This window comes from Sapajus apella, unplaced genomic scaffold, assembly GCF_009761245.1.
Source record: "Sapajus apella isolate SASKATOON/1434 unplaced genomic scaffold, GSC_monkey_1.0 scaffold12, whole genome shotgun sequence".
NCBI lineage: Eukaryota > Metazoa > Chordata > Mammalia > Primates > Cebidae > Sapajus > Sapajus apella.
In genome coordinates, this window is record NW_022436952.1 from 25,158,756 (window position 1) to 25,178,417 (window position 19,662).

At 54.3% G+C, this 19,662-nt stretch overlaps 1 protein-coding gene across 2 annotated transcripts; it reads right to left on the reverse strand.

The window, feature by feature from the left end:
- Window positions 1-828: 828 nt before the first annotated feature.
- GUCY2D (guanylate cyclase 2D, retinal) lies at window positions 829-18,158 on the reverse strand. Of its 2 annotated transcripts, XM_032280386.1 has the most exons (19): window positions 17,414-18,158; window positions 17,026-17,330; window positions 14,599-14,950; window positions 14,163-14,247; window positions 13,794-13,896; window positions 13,290-13,391; window positions 11,445-11,525; window positions 9,015-9,221; window positions 8,757-8,913; window positions 8,112-8,261; window positions 7,005-7,153; window positions 6,299-6,462; window positions 6,011-6,203; window positions 5,574-5,748; window positions 5,322-5,420; window positions 5,143-5,237; window positions 4,832-4,917; window positions 4,591-4,681; window positions 829-4,097 (listed from the first exon to the last, which is right to left on the reverse strand). In XM_032280386.1, the coding sequence occupies exons 1-18, from the start codon at window positions 18,141-18,143 to the stop codon at window positions 4,594-4,596; spliced, it is 3,321 nt and encodes a 1,106-aa protein (XP_032136277.1). In that variant the 5' UTR covers window positions 18,144-18,158; the 3' UTR covers window positions 829-4,097; window positions 4,591-4,593. The 2 variants fall into 2 exon arrangements, with proteins under 2 accessions (XP_032136277.1, XP_032136278.1); XM_032280387.1 differs by having other exon boundaries at window positions 5,322-5,748; window positions 17,026-17,327; window positions 17,414-17,576.
- Window positions 18,159-19,662: the final 1,504 nt, after the last annotated feature.

The window sequence follows — 19,662 nt, forward strand, 5'->3', positions numbered from 1 at the left end:
GCAACCCCCAAGAAGACAGCTTCTCCCCATGGCTTTGAGCAACGTGCTAGCGCCAAGCTTCATCAGCCTGGCCCAGCTCACCTGTCTGTCCTTGAGGCCAGAGGAGCGGAATGATTGGACTGGCCGGAAGGGGGAGTCAGCAGTCAGTTCTAGCCAGTTTCATGGGGACTGAGAATGGGGCACAGATGGCTGCCCACTGCCCAGCAGGATGGATGTAGGAAGGCAGAATAGTCAATGTCCATTACAGATCATCCTGTCTGGGAATGACACAGGAACAGTGGGCTCCCAGAAAACTAGGGGCCAGTCAAAACCCACTGGTGATTTTAGAATAATCTCTCCTGCTCTAAAGCCCCAGGGGTAGGTTGGTGAGGGTTCAGAGGTGGAGTGTGGGTTGTTGGTGAGGTCTTGCCCAGAGACCAGTGGACCTCAACTTTCCCAGCTGGGGGCCCTATTCCTTCAGTCTTGAACTCTGGCTCCTGTGGGTCGTAGCTTATGGGTCCACAGGTCATGAGTCCTGGGCATAAACAAGCTCTGTCCTCTTCCTTCTTCTCTCCTGCATACGATCAAGGGATAAAGCCATATCACCCACCTCAAAAGCATCAGAGACCCTGGTCTTTCCCAGCAGCCCGAGAGGCCTGAGGCTTCCCTGCCTGGGCCTCTCAGCAGAGTTCCTGGGGGCTGTTGGCCCCAGCCGCTTCCCCTCTTCAGGCCATCTCTAGGGTTCAACCCTATCTGAAACCCTCCCTGGCAATGCTAGGGCTGAGCGTTCCAGAGACGGGGGTGTTCAGACTACCCCTCCGGGCTAAAAGGAGCACACACCATGACATAGAAGATAGCATGCCTTTATTTCAGCCACCCTCCCAGGACCCAAATACCATGGCACATGGCCTGGTATCCACAGCGCCATGTCCCCAAGAGCCTGGCGAACACAGCCCAGCAACGCAGTGTCACAAATCCCTGCCAAGGAGCAGTTCACCCCACCTCCTCAAAGGGGGGGTGTCTGGGGTCCACTGCAGATGGGGGCAGGGAGCAGGGCCCAGATCCTGAGGGGCAGCACAAAGAAAAGGTGCCGGGTGAGCCCCAGGACATGCTGTAGAGCCTCTGCTGTGGGACTGAAGCCGTGGTAGGTCCCTGCTTTGGCCATCACTGCTCTGCCAGCTGCAGAGCCATCCGCAAGGCAAGGACAACCCCAAGTGTGGGCTCCTGGCGCAGGCCAGCTGGCAGAGGTAGTGTAAACACATCTGAAGGTGGGGGATGTCCAGTGACTGAGCCAGGCCCTGGTGCTCTCATGCGCTGGGAGCTGCCCAGGTCCCAGGAACAGCAGGGGGAGGAGGACCTGAGTCAGCAGGGTACTTCCTAGGCCTGGTCAACCGGAACACTGACTGGGCCCAGGAAATATGATTTTCAGAGAAATGGTGGAAACTGTAGAGAAAGGCAAGGAGAGACTGCCAGGCAGAAAGGGGCTGGTGGGGACACAGAGAGAGAAGAATAGGGCAGAGAGGGAGACAGGAACAGAGAGAGGGGAGGCTGAGGTGTAGAGAGGAGACTGAGGCTTCATCTTCCCCCATCTCTTTTCCCACTAGATCTGTGAACTCTGGATGGGGGTTCCCCAAGCTCTTCTAGCTGGGAATGGGTCAGGGCTCTTCTCCCCATCACATCTTGTCACTTGAGATTGAGGCCAGCCTGGGAAGGAGGCTGAGTGAAGCTGGGAAGGGATATGCTCAGTCCTGCCCACTCCACCTCCACTTCAAACTGGATCTAACCTCTGGCTCATCCTCCTCTGCTTCCAGGAGGAGCCCTGCCAAGCCTGTTCAAGCTAATCCCTCTGCACTTAATCCTGGACTCTTCCTTGAGGCTGCTGAAATCACACACCATGAACTACTCCAGAGCCTTGCAGGCAGGGAGAGAGGGAAGGAAGGGAAAGGGAGCCGGGTCGGGAACAGGAGGGAAGAGGCAGGGGATTGAGAGCTCTGTCCACACGGTCAGATCCAAGGCCAGAGATGTCAATCTGCCCTTCAATCCCTGGGACCTAAGTACAGAGAAAATATTAAGGAAAATCTTCCAGAATGTCAATGACTTTGAAAAATTCGTGTGTGTGCATGTCTGGTTTTTGTTTTTCATCTTTAATCCATCATATTTAAACAGAATTTAAAATGTTTTAAAATTGCCCTAAATTACTCACTCTAGCAATATCACCTTAGGTAAACCAGAACTCACAAGTGCTGGATTTTTTATTTTTGATACATTCTTCCTTTACCTTTAGGAAGAAAGGGAACACCACTAAGCTTGTGGAAGTCACGAATCAGTTTTTTTAAAAAAAGGCAAAGCCCCCTCCAGGAGCCCCTATCATCCTAATATCTGCTAAGGAGTCCCAAGGTCAATGTCTGTAGGCACCAGGCGGGAATATAAAGGAATGTTCAGAAAATCTTGGTTTCTTGAAGTCTGTGGGGAGTGGCGACATCTGGATAAAGGGGGCTGTTGCTGTTTCGCTGCAGCAGATTGTGGTTAAGTGGTGAAGCAAGCCCCATGTGGGGCTTCTGACCTCAAGAGAAGGAGGAAATCTGCTATACATTTTTAAAATGTGAAGCTCTTGATTTTTAAATGTTAGCTCAAAACAAAACACTCCATAGGCCAAACAAAACAAATTTGGTGGCTAGTTTCTAGGCCGGCTTTTATGAAATCTTAGAGATTCCAAGATTTAAGGATCCTAGGATGATTTAGTTCTATGATTCAGAAAATTTAACGAGCATGTCAATATCTTGTGGGAACTTGTTAAAATGCAGGGCTGACTCAGCAGGTCTGAGGCGGGGCATTGAGAGCCTTCATTTCTATCGACCCAGGCCCACCAACACGCTTAGGGTAGGGAGGGTTTAGTTTTGGAATTCCCTCTCACTGTCCTATCCTTGGTCAACGATGTCTCCAGTTCACTCACTACAACTGGTGGCAGCCTAGGTGGCTGCCACTGCTGCTAACTTCTTCCAGGGTCTGTAGCAATGGTGATGGACACCAAGAGTCAAACACACCAAGCCCAGGCTCTGGAAACTCAGAGTTTCACAAAGGAAACTTCAGCTGGGGACTTGCCAGGACAGGGCATTGATAACTGTTGCAAAGATCTAAGCAGAGGTCAGGCGCGGTGGCCCAACCTGTAATCCCAGCATTTTCGGAGGCCGAGGTGGGCAGATCACTTGAGGTCAGGAGTTCAAGACCAGCCTGGGCAACATGGTGAAACCCCGTCTCTACTAACATCACCAAAAAATTACCTGGGCATGGTGGTGGGCACCTGTAATCCCAGCTACTCAAAAGGCTGAGGCAGGAGAATCGTTTGAATCTGGGAGGTGGAGGTTGCAGTGAGTCGAGATTGTGTCACTGCACTGTACTCCAGCCTGGGTGACAAAGCAAAACTCAAAAAAAACAAAAAAAATTTCTAAGCTGAGAGGATTTTCTGTCCAACTGCTTGCTCAGCAGCTCCTAGTTAAACAGAGAATGCTGCTCTGCTTCAGGTGTTCTGGTTAGTAAAGGTTTGGTGCAATTTCCTTTCCTTTCCCCAAAGCCTTGAAGCAAGCTTTTCTCTGCACTTGGGCAAGTTACCTGGTTATGCCCACAGAAGGAGCCAGTATCTGACTGGTGGGAGATGGAGACGGGAATGAAGCTTGAGGCTAAACAGAAGCCCTTGCCCCCTCAGGCCATGGGACAAACCCTTCTCTGGTGGAACAGGAGAACTCCACTTCCTCTGGGGCTGGGGCATCCAATCTCAGATCCTCTTTCCTGGGTCCTTGAGAGACACTGGGAAGCGGAGAATCCCTGACCCTGACATCCCTGATGGACTCAGGGTTCCTGGAGCTGAGGGCCACAAGCCACCCAGCTGTCAGGTGCACAGGGGCCATGGAGACCATTTAGGCCACCCCTCATTTCGCCACTGAGGGGATCACAGCAGAGAGTGCGTGAGACTTTCCCAAGGTCACATGGCTGGCTTGCAACCAGCTCTTGTAAAGGCCCAAAATCCTTTGAGGCAGAGCTGGGCGGAGTCCACCAGCATTAGCCAGACTTCTGGTCACCTATAGCAGCAACTTTCAGGAAAAGGACCTTCCAGAACAATCCTGAAGAAAAGAGGGGTATCTCAGAGGGAAGTCGAGGAAAGGGGTCATGGGGGTTCACCTAGGAAGGAGCCGGTCACGGGTCAGAGTTTCTTGCAGGAGGGGAGTGGGCAGGGCTTCTGCTTTCACATTGTCCTCTGGTGACTGCTGCCCCCTAGAGTTGTCTCTCGTGCAGTGCACAGCTTGTGAGGTTTCTGGGGACGCCAGGTTTACGCGCTGGGGATGGGATAGGGCTAGGGGTGGGGTCACAGAAGGCCTTGGTTATAGGGTTTTCCAAGCCTGGATTCCCAGACCACTCCAGACCTACTGAGCCAAAATTCCTCCAGCGGGTGCTTTCCTCCCAGGGGAAGCTCCTGGGTTTAGGAACCAGCCCGGGCTAAGTCAGAAAGGGATCAGGACACCTGGCTCGGGCGGGACGTTCTGCAGGCAGCAGAGAGGATGCGCCGGCTGGGGCGGGGGCCAAGGGGGGCAGCACCTGTCCGGGGCCGGGCCTTACTTCTCAAGAGAACTGGCCAGGCCGCGCCTTCTCCAGCTTCCGTCGCCGCTCGGGTGGGATCTCCTGCAGGCTGATGCCGTGGTTGCTGGCCCTGCGAGGAGGGGGCGGTGGCCTCAGGGAAAGGGAATGGGGCTGGGAGGGCAGGGCCCAAGTCATCGTTGCCTTGCGTGCGGGGGTCAGACACAAAGCGGGAGGAAGGGGTTCCACCTCCCTCGCCCCGCCACGGAGGCCGGCCTCTCACCCCGGTTGCAGGTCAGGCGGTTTGGGGATGGGCTTGTTGAAGCCGCGTCTGCCTACTAGCCAGAAAGTGTCCTCGGCGCCCTTGCCCTAGGGAGACATGAAAGAGGGAAGGACTTAGGTGGGCTGGGTTGAGGGGTGGGGGATCTCGAGGTCTGGATGGAACTAGGAGACCCGGTCAGGAAGGGTGAGCTGAGGTTGCCGCCGCGGCCCGGGGAGGGGGGGGGACGGGGCCTTAGGCAGGGCGGGGCCTCTGGAAGGAGTCGGGGGCTCGGGGTGGGCGGGGCCTCCGGGAGGGGGCGGGGCCTGCTTCACCTTCAGCTCCGTGCGGCCTCGCAGCTCCACCTGGTAGCCCGAGTCCAGAGCTCGGAGTATCCCCACAGTGCTCAAGTTCACGTGGATGCGGTAAGCTGTAGTGGTGGGGGAGGCCGTGAGTTCGGGACTCACTCCTGTGTCCCCCTCCCACCTCCGCCTCCTGTCCCGGTCCCACTCACGCAGCCCGGTGGACTCCATGCGCGAGGCGGTGTTGACCGTGTCCCCAAACAGGCAGTACCGCGGCATGGTGAGGCCCACCACGCCCGCCACGCATGGACCTGTGGAAATGCTAGGGGTCGGCGGGGATCTTCGCACCCATGATCTCCACCAGCTACCCAAATAAGCCCTGTGAATTGCCTCCTCTACAGGAAATCCGGAGCCAAGCCCTAAAAAGGGAGATGGGCTGGAGCCCGGGGGGGACCGGGAGTTACCCGAGTGCAGGCCAATGCGGATGCGCACGGGCACCTCAGGCATATGGCGCATGCGGAAGGTGCCCACGGCGCTGAGGATGTCCAGCGACATGTTGGCGATCTCTGCCGCGTGCCGCTGCCCATTCCGCTGAGGCAGCCCCGAGGCCACCATATAGGCGTCCCCTATTGTCTCCACCTGGGGGAAGGAGTTGTGCGAATTCTGTTTTGAGCATTCCTCCCCCAGTACACGAAGTGATTGCCTCTTGTCACGGGGCCCACCTGGGGTCAGTGCAGAGCCAGGTTGCTAGCCCTGGGACTGAGCTGGGGACTGGAGGAATATATAAGGGACAGGAGGTCTGGGAAAGAAGATTGACTGGGCAGATAGGCTAGGGGCTGAGCAGGAAGGGCTGGGCTGGAGGCTGGGAAAGTCAGGAGGGCTTGTCCCCTACACACTCCACCTTGTAGACATCGTGGGAACCAATGATGGCATCAAACAGCGTGTAGAGGTCGTTGAGCAGGTCCACCACCTCAATGGGCTCACTCATGGCAGAGATGGTGGTGAAACCCACAATGTCACTGAAGTACAGTGTCACTTGCTCAAAGTACTCAGGCTCCACTGGTGTCCCTGTCTTCAAGGCCTCAGCCACAGACCTACGGATGGCAGGCAATGAGGTCGCCTGGGGGCCACTCTGCCTGGCTGGGCTCCAGCTGCCCTCCTGGCCCACCCCTTCCCCACTGGCACCCACGGAGGCAACATCTGTGTCAGCAGCCGGTCTGTCTTCTGCTTTTCCAGCTCCAGCTCCTCTGTTCGCTCCCGGATCAAGTCCTCCAGGTTACTGGAGTACTGCTCCAGCATCCGAAGCATGGAGTCAATGATGTTTGTCTTCCGGCCCTTGTTGATGTTCTTGAACTAGCAGTAGAGGGAGGCTGGTGAAGCTGCTGAAGACCTGGGCTGCCATGCCCCCCTTCATAGGCCCTCTCACAGGCTGTTCATTCCTGACCACCATTCATCTACTATGTGTCAAGCACCCCTAGGGTGCTGAGCACCGTGTTTACAGACACAATTAGAAGGCAAATGGGAAATGAGGGTTCCAGAGGTCAGTTGTTCTCAGCTAGTAATTGACAGGGCACTGGAGCCAGCCCAATCGTTGGACTCTCAGGTCAAGAGTCTTTCTGTCAGCAGGCCAAGCACATACTTGGTTCTCAATCAATGTTATTTGAATTGAATATTTCTCCCACCCAGACAGAACTCTATCTCCTACTCCAAAGGCTTTCAGAGCCCCAATTCTAATTCTGCCCCACCAAACCCTGAGCCCTCAGGCTACTCCTTAGGAGGTAGCCTGGGAGGCCAGAGGTCCTGCCAGCCTGCCCGCCTGCAGCTGTCCCAGGTTGCTGGCAAGAATCTGGGATCCCAGAGGCCAGCCCAGTCCTTGCCCACTCCCAGCCCCTGACCAGGTCGAAGGTGAGGTCCATGGAAGGCCGAAGTTCTGGCTGCTCCGCCCAGCACTGCTTCATCAGGTGGATGCACTCTACGGGTGCCTGGTCCATGGACACCAATGGCCGACACAGAGGAGGGGGGCTCCGTACCCTCTGCACCACTTCTGGAGGTATGAAGGGACAGTGAGGGGGGTTCCCCGGAGCACAAGCTGCCTCTGACCCTGGCCTGACTGTTGAAGACCAAGAGGTGGGGGAGGGTGCCTGGCAGGGGGTTCTCTGCATCAGAGCTTCAGTGTATGTGTGTGGAGGGAGAGTATAGTGTGGAAGGGGGTTGCTAGGAGGAACAAGAGCACCCCGAACTCTGGGGGTCAGTAAGAGCTGACACAGGCAAAGAAACTAACATTTATTTTATGTAAGAAAAGTGAGGGATAGGCCGGGCAAGGTGGCTTATGCCTGTAATCCCAGCACTTTGGGAGGCTGAGGTGGGTGGACCATGAGGTCAGGAGTTCCAGATCAGCCTGGCCAACATAGTGAAACCCTATCTCTACTAAAAATACAAAAAATTAGCCAGGTGTGATGATGGGCGCCTGTAATCCCAGCTACTTGGGAGGCTGAGGCAGGAGAATTGCTTGAACCCGGGAGGCAGAGGCTGCAGTGAGCTGAGATCATGCCATTGCACTCCAGCCTGGGTGACAGTGTAAGATTCTGGCTCAAAAAAAAAAAAAGGAAAGTGAGGGATAGGTGATCAAGTAGCTTACTCAGAGTCCTGTGGAGAAGGGATGCAGATTGGAACCAGACTGGACTACCCTTTTACCCACTCCCCAATCCGCTCCTCCCAGGGACCCCTGAGAACCAGAGAGGAACCTGCTCTGTCAGTGTGGGAGCAGGTTGGGTCCAAGATCAAGACAGAGGAAGCTGTTGTGGTCTGGGACCTAATGACCACCCTCTGCACCCTGGCCATGCGTGGCTTTCCACACCGTGACCCACAGTCGCCAGCTTTAAGGGGAACTCTGCATAATTAAGTTTCATCACTGGACTTTGCTTTGGAGAAAAGAGTGAGGCTGGCTCTGTCCTAACTGCAGGGTGCCCCTCTGCTAAACTCCATGCCTGGGGCAGCCTTACCCTCAGGAGTCAGCTCCAACATGGCGTAAGGGGCACTTCGGCATACCACTTCCTGCATGATGATGCCCAGGCTAAAGACGTCGCCGGCCAACGTCCCCTTGCGCTCCAGGGCCGGGTCCCTGAGCAGCTCGGGGGCTGTCCACAGCAAGTCTGGGGATGGGGAACGGGCTGTGGGGGTGCTGGGGAAAGACTCCCACCCTCACCAGAGAGCCCAGGTTGGCACCCAGACACCACCAACTCTGCAGCCTGAGACCAGCCCTGCAGCCCTGCAACTACCTCTAGGAGAGACCTCAGAGAAAGCCCGACCCTCACTAATAGGCCTTCCCCTTCAGACAAGGTGGTGCCCACGGAAGGCTCCGCCCCTTGGACACAAGCCCCACCCTCAGGCAAACGTCCACTTAGGGCAGACCCTGCTGCAGGGAGCTCAGGCACAGGTCCTACTCCCAGCAGCCCTGTCTCCTCAGTCACAGAGCATACCCTCTCAGAGGCCACCAGACCTTTTCTGTAGCAGGAGTTGTGTCCAGTGGATGTGGGATAGAGAGAGTGGTGAGAGCAGAGGTGGGGAGGAAGGGAGGGAGAAGCCCTTGAAATAATGGGGATCCCGATGGATGCTGGTCAGCACGGGAGGCAGCAGGGGACTCTTACCCTCTGCTTTGGGAGGCTCTGGTAGCAGCTTCTGCGCTTCCAGCAGTCTCCCATGGCCATGGTCAGTGATCTTGAGGACGAATCTGCCGTCCACTATACAGTTCCGTGACTTCAGCCGCCCATGAGCTACACCTCGATGGTGCAGATACCTTATTCCCTTTGAAGGGGTAGGGTAAGAGGCAACCTCAGCCCACATGGTTCCCCTGCTCCCCATCCCTGTCCCCAGGACATCCCCCCCCACCCCCCCCCCCCCCCCACCCTGATAAGGTCCAGCAGGAGGGAGGACTTGAACATCCAGTCCAACTTTATCTCTCTCTGAGTGAGGAGGTCCTGGAGGGAGCCCCGCGTGCAGTGTTCTGAGACCACAGCCAGGCTGCCATCCCAGAGGGCGGCAGGGCCTTCTGCTCCCCGAGCCAGGAAGAGCCCCAGGTAGAGGGCCACGTTCTCGTGCCGAAGCTCCTGGAGCTGAGGGGGGAAAGCTGACTGGCATTCTCTGCCCAGGGGCAATGTGGGGAGGGGCCATTAATCAAGATCTGTTTTTGACTATCCAAACTCAGAAGATGAGGTTTTTACAAATGGTGATGAAATGGTCAATAGGGTATTCAGGGGGGCTCTCTCCTACACATAGCTCTCTCTTTGGAAAAAAACAAAATAGTCAAAGGCCATCTGTTTGGATACTGAGTATGGTTTAGCTTAATGCTGTGAAGGAAAAGACAATCTTGCATTGGTGATCAGGACCCAGGCAGGTTCGGATTTATTAACCCTAAGCCTCTTTTTTTAGACATGAGATCTCGCTCTGTTGCCCAGGGTGGAGTGCAGAGGCATGGTCATAAATCACTGCTACTTTGGAATCCTGGGTCCAGATGATCCTCCTACCTCAGCCTCCTGAGTAGCTAGGACTACAGGTATGTGCCACCATGCCTATATAACATTTTTAAAAATTGGAGAGATGTGGGGGGGGGGGGGGGGGGCTCGCTATATTGCCCAGGATGGTCTTGAACTCCTAGCTTCAAGTGATCCTCCCACCTCAGCCTCCCAAAGTGCTGGAATTATAGGCTCCAGCCACCATGTCCAGCCCCAAACATAAAACTTTGAACTGCCTGGGTCTTAAGGGAAATGACTCATGAAGGAGAAGCTCCTGGAACCACCATCCTCTCCTTCGGATGTAACAGCCTTTGCTGGGGGAACCAGGGAGAAGCTGTGCCTCTTTCTTTCTTTCTTTCTTTCTTTTTTTTTTTAGACAGAGTCTTACTCTCTCACCCAGGCCGGAGTGCAGTGGGGTTATCTTGGGTCACTGCAACCTCTGCCTCCTGGGCTCAAGTGATTCTCCAGTTTCAGCCTCCCAAATAGCTGGGATTACAGGAATGCACCACCATGCCCGGCTAGTTTTTGTATTTTTAGTAGAGACGGGTTTCACCATGTTGCTCAGGTTAATCTTGAACTCCTGACCTCAGGTGATCCACTTCCCTCAGCCTCCCAAAGTGCTGGGATTACAGGTGTGGGCCACCATGCCCGGCCTGAAGCTGTGCCACTTTCAAAGGACACCAGAAATGTCTTGTGCCTGCAGTCTGGCCGGGGGCTGCTTTGCTTGGTGTTACATCATTGTGTCAGGTCTGAGACTCCCACCCTCTCCAAGTTAGGGAAGACAGGACTGAGCACTCTGCAGGAAAGTGTCCTTGCAATCTAGGCATGCTGAAGAAAAGTGTGGCTAGCCAGCTGACTGGTGCCCTTTCTAGCTTTGCTTTGCTCCAAATGCCTAACAAGGGGCTACTTTTCATCTTTTAACGCCTGATATTAAATGATGATCAAATTCATTAATCCCTATACACACAGTCCACTTAAGTCACTGCACCTGTGACCAAGAGCGCCTGTAGAGAAATCAGAGAAGGAGACCAGGTCAAGGCTGCATGGCATGGGGGTAAAAGGAGACATTAAGGTTGTAAGGACCAGAATAAGCCATTTTAGAGCCTCCTTGACAACTTTCCACTTTACTCAGAACCTCTAGGACCATTCTGCACAAGTGGCCTGACAGAATCGAAACTTACTTTTTAGTTTCTATCATTAGCTCAACAAACATTCACTGGGTCACTCTAATGTTCCAGACACTGTGTTTGGTGCTGGGAATGCAATGGAGGGGAATGAGGAGGCCCTCACTCAGCTTACAGTCCAGGAGAGAGGCAGAAACAAGCAGGCAGACAGACAAACATACAATTACACATCACAACAAGATCAAAGGAAATAACTAGTGGTATGACAGAGAATAATGAAAGCCTACTCCAGGGTGAAGGAAACACCTTTTTTTTTTCTTAATTTTGACAGCATCTTGCTCTGTCCACCCAGGCTGGAGTACAGTGGTATGATCAGAGCTCATGGTAACTTCCAACTCCTGGGTTCAAACAATCCTCCCTCTTCACCATCAGAGAGTAGCTGGGACTAAAAGCATGTGATGCCACACCCAGCTAATTTTTAAATTTTTGGAGAGACAGGATTTCTTTATGTTGCCCAGGCTGGTCTTGAACTCCTGGCCTCAGGTGATCCTCCCTCACATCAGCCTCTCAAAGTACCAGGATTACACTCAGCCAGAAGGGAACACTTAACTGAGACCTTCCTCTGTACCTAGCTGCAAAGAGAAGGTGAGAAGGGAGAAACTGATCGTCACCTAGGCCCCATCACAGGCCCAATTCTCACCTTGGAGAAGGCTGTCTTAGTTGCTGGGCGGATAGCTACGTGCTGCTCCCCTGGGAATTTCTTCAGCCAAACCCTGTCTCCCTGCAGCAAAGAGGATGGGGGTAGGGAATTCAGTCTTTTAAAATCCCATGATGGGGAGCCCTAGAACCCTCCCATTTCCATTGGCTCACTGTCCCAGAATGCATCTTCCATTTGACAAAAAGCATTGAAGCAAGGGGTCTCATGTCTGCCCATCCACTTCACAGCCAGCTGGGAGAGGGCCCACCCCCAGATGACAGAGATTCAGAAGGCATGGATGGCTGTCCTCACCACCCCAGGTGTGCCCACCAACAGTCCTATTAAGTGAATTAATACAACCACAAATGTCATTGTCATCACAATCCTTATCACCATCCACTGCCATGAGACAGCAGTGTTCTAGGAGTAAAAAGTCTGGGTAGGTCAGGCTTTATTGTAAACTAACTGAACTATAGACAGCTCCCCTCCAGGTGCTGGACCTCATCCTCAGCTGTTGGCAGGGCCAGTTCATGGGCATGGGACCTGTGCAGTCACACAGGGCCTCATGCTCAGAAGGGCCCGTGCTTGGTTCAATGGCCTCTGCCATCATCTTGAATGAAGAAGGAGCCCCCTCATTTCTATCTTGCCCTGGATCTCACTAATTATGCAGGTGGCCCTGTCAGTTTATAAGGGATTTGGACTAAAAGGGAATTGGGGTTTAATTCTGACCCCTAAGGAGCATTTGGAAATAAATGTGGGGACATTTTTAATTGTCACAAAAACTAGGAGCTGCAGTTAGTGGACAGAGCCAGAGACATGAAACACTAAACATTCTTCAAGGCACAGAATAGTCCCATACAATTTAGGACAATCTGCTCCAAATGACAATAGTGCCTCCTCTGAGAATTTGCTTTGATGATCTCTGGGTGACATGATAGGAGCCTCTGCATTCCTTCCTGTGACCTGGAGCCCAGGAGCTCCAACTTTCTTCTCTCTTGGTTTGCTCAGTGCTCTCAGCTCTCTCGGAACCTGTTCTCATTATCTCCCATCCACTCGACCACATGCAGGTTTCCTGGCCCCACAGTTAGTGTCCTAATACTTTTTTTTTTTTTTTTTTTTTGAGACAGAGTCTTACTCTGTTACCCAGACTGGAGTGCAGTGGTGTGATCTCAGCTCACTGCAACCTCCACCTCTCAGCTTCAAGCGATTCTCCTCCCTCAGTCTCCCGAGTAGCTGGGACTACAGGCGCATGCCACACCTGGCTAATTCTTTGTATTTTTGGTAGAGACAGGATTTCACCATATTGGCCAGACTGGTCTCGAACTTCTGAACTTGTGATCCGCCCACCTTGGCCTCCCAAAGTGCTGGGATTACAGGCCAATGTCCTAATACTTTTTCATGACTTTCTTTCCCCCATCTAGGGCTTGCTATTCCTGAATCTGGTCTGGGTTGGGTGGTAATGCTGAGGGGGCAGGGCCAGAGGCTCTGACCAGGCAGGAGATGGCCTCAGTGGCCACATCAGGTTACATGCTGGTCCTAGCATGCTCCCTGGCAGCACCAGCCTCTGGTCTCTGGGTCACTGTGATCAGCCTTTGAGGAGCCCTCACCCAGATAGTGGCTAGGGGAAAATCCCTGGGCAGGGAGATTCCCAGATGCTTCCCTTTGAAGGATCCATGACCTTTCCCTAGATCCTGTCTGGGTTCCCGTCCCCCATCTCCTGGAGCCTGCAGGATTTAACATGACTGCCTGCCCTCTTGGGAATGCGCCTCCCCTCCGACCAGGGCCTGAGCATTCTTTCCCCACTGTCTCTCCTGGAGTAGAGCCCCACCTGGCTGAGGTCAGGCTCACCTCATAGACACCAATGTTGGGGCTGTCTAAGGGTTGGCTGGGGCCACTGCGAATGTCTGATGTGCTGCGGGCAGCCAGACTTGATCGACTCCCCTGGGCCACCTAGTGGGTAGAGGTCAATGTAAGAAGTCAAAATATATTCTGGTGTCAGAGTCCTGGGTTGAGGTCAGGCTGAGTTTTAGGGATTTAAAGATGGGGGTCGAAGGAATCTCAATGAGGGAAGGTGATATTGACATTACTCCCCAAGTGCTCGCTTTACAGTTTTCAAAGCAAAGATTCATTTTCTTGTTGGAGCTTCACCTTCCCCCCAGTAAAGTAGTCAGGACAGGGGCTGTTACCCTCATTGCACAGTTGAGGATGCTGCTCCCTAGACCTCAGACCTGGGACAGAATTGGGGTAGAAATCGGACTTCCCAAGTAGAGAGCTGGGGTGAGGGCTGGCCCAGGGAAGGAACCAAATTTACAGAAAGAAGACAGCTGGCTCCTGCCTCCCTGCTTCCCCTACCTTTCGAGAGGCACCCCCATGAGGGTGGAGAAAGGTGATGTCGTCCACAGTCAGGATGATCTTGTTGGGGCCGGAGACCATTTGAATGTGAAGTAGCTGGTGCCTGGTGGGGAAAGAGGTCATCTCCACCAAGGGGACCAAGGTCAGTGAGAAGAGGACAGCAGGGGATGGGGTGGAGGGATAATGTTGGCTCAGGGGAGGGGTCTTGGAGGGCAGCCATCCCCAAACCAAATATCCCCTGGGACTCTACCAGCCTCACCCCAAGAAAAATCTCCTCTTCTACTCGAGTGAACCCAGCCTGCTGTTTTTGCTGCAAACTTCCATTTTTGGTACAAGCTCACCTCCTACTTACCTCATTCCACTACTCACCTCACATAATGGGCCAGCAAGGCACCAGCCAGCCCCATCCCAACCACCAGGAGGAAGCCAAGAAAGACGAGGCCCGGCTCCAGTCCTGAAGGGACAGTGAGAGGAGGTATACTAAGGAATAGCCATAGGAGGCCTCTTCTCTAAGGAGGCATGGAGTCATGGCAAATGCTAGAGCCTCCAGGAAAGGGGGATAGGGGCCCAGAGAGGATCTAGGGGGAGATCATAGGTTCCTCAAAGGGGAGAGTCTGGGAAAGCTAGAAAGTTTCCAAGAGGGCTTTGGAGTTCAGGAGAGAGGAGTCCTTTGCAAGCCAGGGGTTGTGAGAGGACCTAGAAGGCTATCGTAGATGGATTACAGGACAGGAGTCCATTCTCTGTCACCACTTTGTGGATGGTCCATGGTGATTGTCTCAGTGGGGGCCGGGGTCTTTGCCCTCACCTCCATCGCAGATGTTGTTTGGATCGAACCAGCATGACGGGTCAGGTCCGGGTGCTGGTCCCCCACGCGGGAAGTGCATCGGAGTCCCCGCAGAGAGGAGGGAGCCCCGGGCAGGATCCAGCATGTATGTGGCAAAAAGCTGGTCCCCCGCTGCGTCCGTGTCTAGCAGCACGAACGAGGGCTCCTCGTCTCCTCCTAGGTCCCCGCAGAAGCCAGGGGCCTGCGCATCCCAGACATGGCGGGCCACAGCTGCTCCAGACACCCATCTGCCCCCTGCGGCAGCCCGCGCGTCTGCCACGCCCCTCGCCAGCAAGACGACCGCATCGTAGATGGTGCCAAAGAGTGGGGAGACCTGGAGAAGGAGAGTAGGGGCTCAGAGGTCGGGGTCACAGCCCACAGACAGACCAGAATTCCCTAGCCACGCCAATTCTTTCACTGCCCTTCAAGCCCAGGGTGTCCACTCTTCCCACCTTCCAGTTAGTTGTTCCCAGGATACCTCCCCATTGGCTAACTCTTCCTCCCTCCCCATTAGCTAATTCTTTGTCTCTCCCCATTGGCTAACTCTTCATCCCTTTCCATTGGCTGTCTCTTCCTCCCTCCCCTATTGGCTGTCACACCTGCTCTCCCCGCTAACTGGTTCCTCTTTTCAGGACTCAGTGTCTTCTCTGACCATTGGTTGATTGTAACTCTCCATCACCTATAGATCCTCTCTTCTCCCTGTTGGTTGCCCAGCATATACTTTTAATCTTACCATCTATCATTCACCTAAAAGCCTTCTCAACCCAACTTTTGGTTGGCTTCTATTTTCCCTTAAAAAACAAAACAAACAAACAAACAAACAAAACTTCTCCAATGTTACCAGTCGATCTTATCAGGCTTCTCTATTATTCCCAGTTCCCATCTCTCAGAGAGCCAGACACTGTGAGAGCACTAAAGATTTATCCATGTACAAGGCAGACCCCATCTCAAGGAACCTTTCTTCTTGCCAAAGAGATAGGGGTGTTCAGGCAGTGCAATAAGTAAAAGTAGGGGAAACTGAGAAAGCTGCAGAGGCAGGAATGAGTGTCCCCAATCCAGGCTGGAGAAAGAAGAGAAGTGACCATCCCTCAGGGGATGAGTCAGAATTATCCAGGGGAGGCAGGGACAAGAGAGAGGGAACAGCACATTCAGAAACTCAGAGGCAAAAGAGAAGGACACATTTAGAGAAACTGGAGTAGCTTGGTCTGGCTGAAGTTCATGGAAGGTAGAAGAGAAAGGTGGAGAAGGGTGTGGGCAGGTGAGTGTTGAAGCAGAGACCATTTGAGAGATTATGTTTTGGGATTTGGGCTGATGGTGCTGTGGCCTGAATCAGGGCAGTGGCAGTAAGGATGGGGAAAGTGGATGAATTCAAATGATCTTTAGGAGGTAACAGTAACAGGGCTTGATGTCTGAAATGGGGCCAAAGAGTTCAAGGAATCAAGGGTGACTCACAAGGTCAGAGGCTTGGGCAGCTTGGGCAGCTGAGGGGACAGCCATGGTACTTACTGAGAGCTGAAGGGCTTTTCTCTCCACTTTCTCCACCTCCCTTTCTCCACTGACCGACCCTCCCTCCATCCCATCTCACCATGATTCCTCACTTGTATTCTCTTCGGACTATTCCCATCCCTCCCTTCCATTGGCCACCTCTTGGAGGCATCTAGGGACATTGGTGGGAAATATTGCAACCCCTATGACCCACAGCCTTCTCTATGTAGTCCCCTGTAAGTTGGGCCTTTGTGGTGGTTAATTCACTGCCCATTGACATCTAAATTTCCTTCTTATAGTGGGTTCTAGCCCCCTTTGTGGCGGAGTGAAGTTAGATGGTCTGAACTGGGATTCTGTGGACTTGGGGAACCCTAAATATTAGTTGGATGTTGGAAATATGCTATGTATCTGATTAGTGCTGCCCCTGGATCCACCCAGGGGATTTTCTGCTTCTTGCAAGGTGTCTAGGCCCTTGAAAAGTTAAGACCACCAGATGAGGTCCCAGAGGAAAGATATCTGAACTAGGAATGAAGGTTGGATTGGCATCCTCCCTCCTTCCTGCTCTCTTGAGAATGCCAGCTCTTTATTATAGACAGCTGGGAGTATGTGGCGCTGGAACTGGGTTTACTCTGAAGCCAACTGCAAAAGGTTTTGCAGTCTAGAGTTCATTAGAGTTTACTGCTTGACGCTGGACTTCAGAGGTCGCATTGCCTACTCTCTGCAGGCAATCCCCGTACACAAGAGACCCCAAGCAGGGCCAGAGCCTCTACATTACCTAGGAAACTCCAAACAGCTAGAGCCGCCATTGGTTCTTTCTCCACTGGCTCCATCCTTCTCCTTCTCATTAACTCTATCCTCCTCTCCCCGCTTTGGCTGTCCTCTCCCCTCTGCCTTGCCTTCTGCCCTCCTCCCAGGACCATCTACCTGCTGCAGATTGAGGTCAGAGGGCAGCTCGCGGCGCTGTTGGGCCTTGCGCAGGCTGTCCAGCACGCTGCCTTCAGAGGGACAGTGGCGCGTGAGGGTGAGCACGGCATCATGGGCCTTACGAAGCTGGGAGCTGTTGGCGAGTGCGGCCAACGCCTCCCGGCCTGGGGACAAGGCGTAGTGGATCGTGTCGAAGGGCAGGAAGACCAGGGAGCCATCGGTCAGACCCAGCTCCTCTGCGGCCTCCAGGAGGTAGCGCTGCTCCTCGCCGCCGAGCAGCACCGAGTGCATCACCATGATCACTGCTGCGGACAGAGGCTTGGCTCGCATCGCCGCCCCGCTGCCGGCAGGACCCACCGACCTCCTCGCACCCTGCAGGGGAGCCTACCTGTGACCCTGGGCCCGTTCCGGACCTTCCTCAGGGCCTCCCGGGCTCCAGTCAGGTCCAAGGGCTCCATGGAGGTCACGGAGACTACCGGAAGGCCCCGGGCCCTGAGCGCCGTGGACAATGAGAGTCCCGCCTCCACCCACAGGTCCTGGGGGGCGGTGACCAGGGCCACGCGCGCCCAGCCGAATGCGCGAAGCAGGGCGTAGAGGGCGTCTGCGGCCGGGGTCACTACAGGGGCCGTGGTACCCGCCGCCTGCGTCCCAGGGCAGCCCCAGGGCACCAGCGCGATTCCGGCCTCTTCGGCGAGTAGCTCGGCCGGCCGGCAGGCTGCAGGGTTCACTGGACCCACGAGGCCCGACACGCGGGCCAGCGCGGAGGACACGGCCCCTAGCGAGCCCGGCGTCCGGCACGGCTCGGACAGCAGCGCCACCTCGAAGCGGGGGCCGCCGGCCAGGCTGGGGTCGCGGTTCAGGCGGGCGGCGGCCAGGCGGGCGGCCAGGTCTGGGCGGGCCCTGGAGAAGATGGGGTCGCAAGCCCAGGGGCCCAGGACTCCGACCGTGAACTCGGCGGAGAGGGCGGAGGGCTGCAGTAGGAGGAGAAGCAGCAGGAGCAGCAGGAGCGGGAGCCTGGGCAGGGCCCGGGGGAGGCGAGACAGGGCCGGAGCCCACCGCGCGGGGCTGCAGAGCCCGGGGTCTGGAAGCCCACCCGCTCGGCGGGCGCAGGCGGTCATCGCCGGCTTCTGCGAACACAGGCGGAGCAGGTTGAGCGACGGAGACCCCTGGCCTCCCTTAGGGCTCTCCCCGCGACCCCGAGTTTCTCCAAGCCCAGTAACCCATGGGATGATTCTGCGCTACCGCCCCCTCCGGAGGCTGGGGAGACTAACGCGGGGCCAAGGACACCGCGCCGAAGCCCCCTTCTGCTGCCCTGGCCTCCTGCTCCCACCCGGTCTGCCCCTCCCCCCGTCGGAGGCATCGGGGGGTCAGCAGGGACTCGCCTGCGCCCTCAGAACGACCGTATCCCAGCGGAGGGGCCTCTGACACTCACCGGGAAGTCCGGGGCTCGGGCCCACGGCCCCCGTGAGGGGTCACAGGGCCGGTCCCCCTTTTGACGCCCGCCCACAGGTCTTCCTTGCCAGCCCAGGCCAGGGCGGGGGCGTGGGTACAAGCCGGCCAGAGACCTTAATCTCCCCAAGCTGATTAGGGTCCTTAATTAGGCAGGGAGGGACGGGCTAGTGGAGGATGAGAGCCCCTACTGCGCCTTTCTGGGATGGGATCTGTCCTGGCTTCCAGGTAGTCACATCCTTTCCCCTCCTTGCTCTCCAGCCCCCCACATCACCCTCATCACCACTACCCCTGTGCAAAAGCAGCCGCAGGCCCCCCTTTCAGCCTGCGGCCGCACTGCCCTACTCAGCCAGAAAGTGACAAGTACCTGCCGGTGGACAGCTGTGGGTGATCCGTCCTGCAGAAGAAACTCTGATCCCACTCCCTTTCCTTACAATCTTCTGTTTCCGGTCCTGCCAGCTAAGTTCAAGCTCCATCCTTCGGCTGGTAAAGTTTGTATCCCAGAGACCAAACCCCCATCAAGCTGACACCTGCCTATCTTCTCTCACTTCTCTTCTCTCTCTCTCCACACTTGATTCCCTGACCTCTGCTTCTCCATGCCTAGAAAATGATCCCTTTGGCAGGACCTCAGGAAGTAAGGAAAAGAGCTTTGGCCTACCACAGACCTGGGTTCAAAGACCCTTTTACTGGCTTTTGGAGCTTCGGCAATTGCTTAATCTAAAGATTGTTGTGAAAATGAATATAATTGCCCAGATGGTAAGAATAGCTAACAATTTTAGAGAAGAATATAATGGAAGATGCCCTATAAGATATACAAATCTATTATAAAGCAATAGCAATGATATATTTATGTAAATATATAAAACATAGCAATTATATATTTATATAAGTATATAATATATAAAATGTAATTATATTCATATATAAAATAGCAATTATATATTTATATAAATATATACAAAGATATAGCAATTATAGTTACATAAATCTACATTATGAAGTGATACCAATTGTCTAAATAAATATATGTATTATAAAGCTATAGCAATGAAGATATTGTAGTTTTGGCACAAGGATAAACAGACCAATGAAATAGAATATATAGTATTGAAACAAGAACAGCAAACGTATGAAGTAGTGGACATTTCTTACCAATTGGGAAAGAATGAACTCCAACAAATGGAGCTG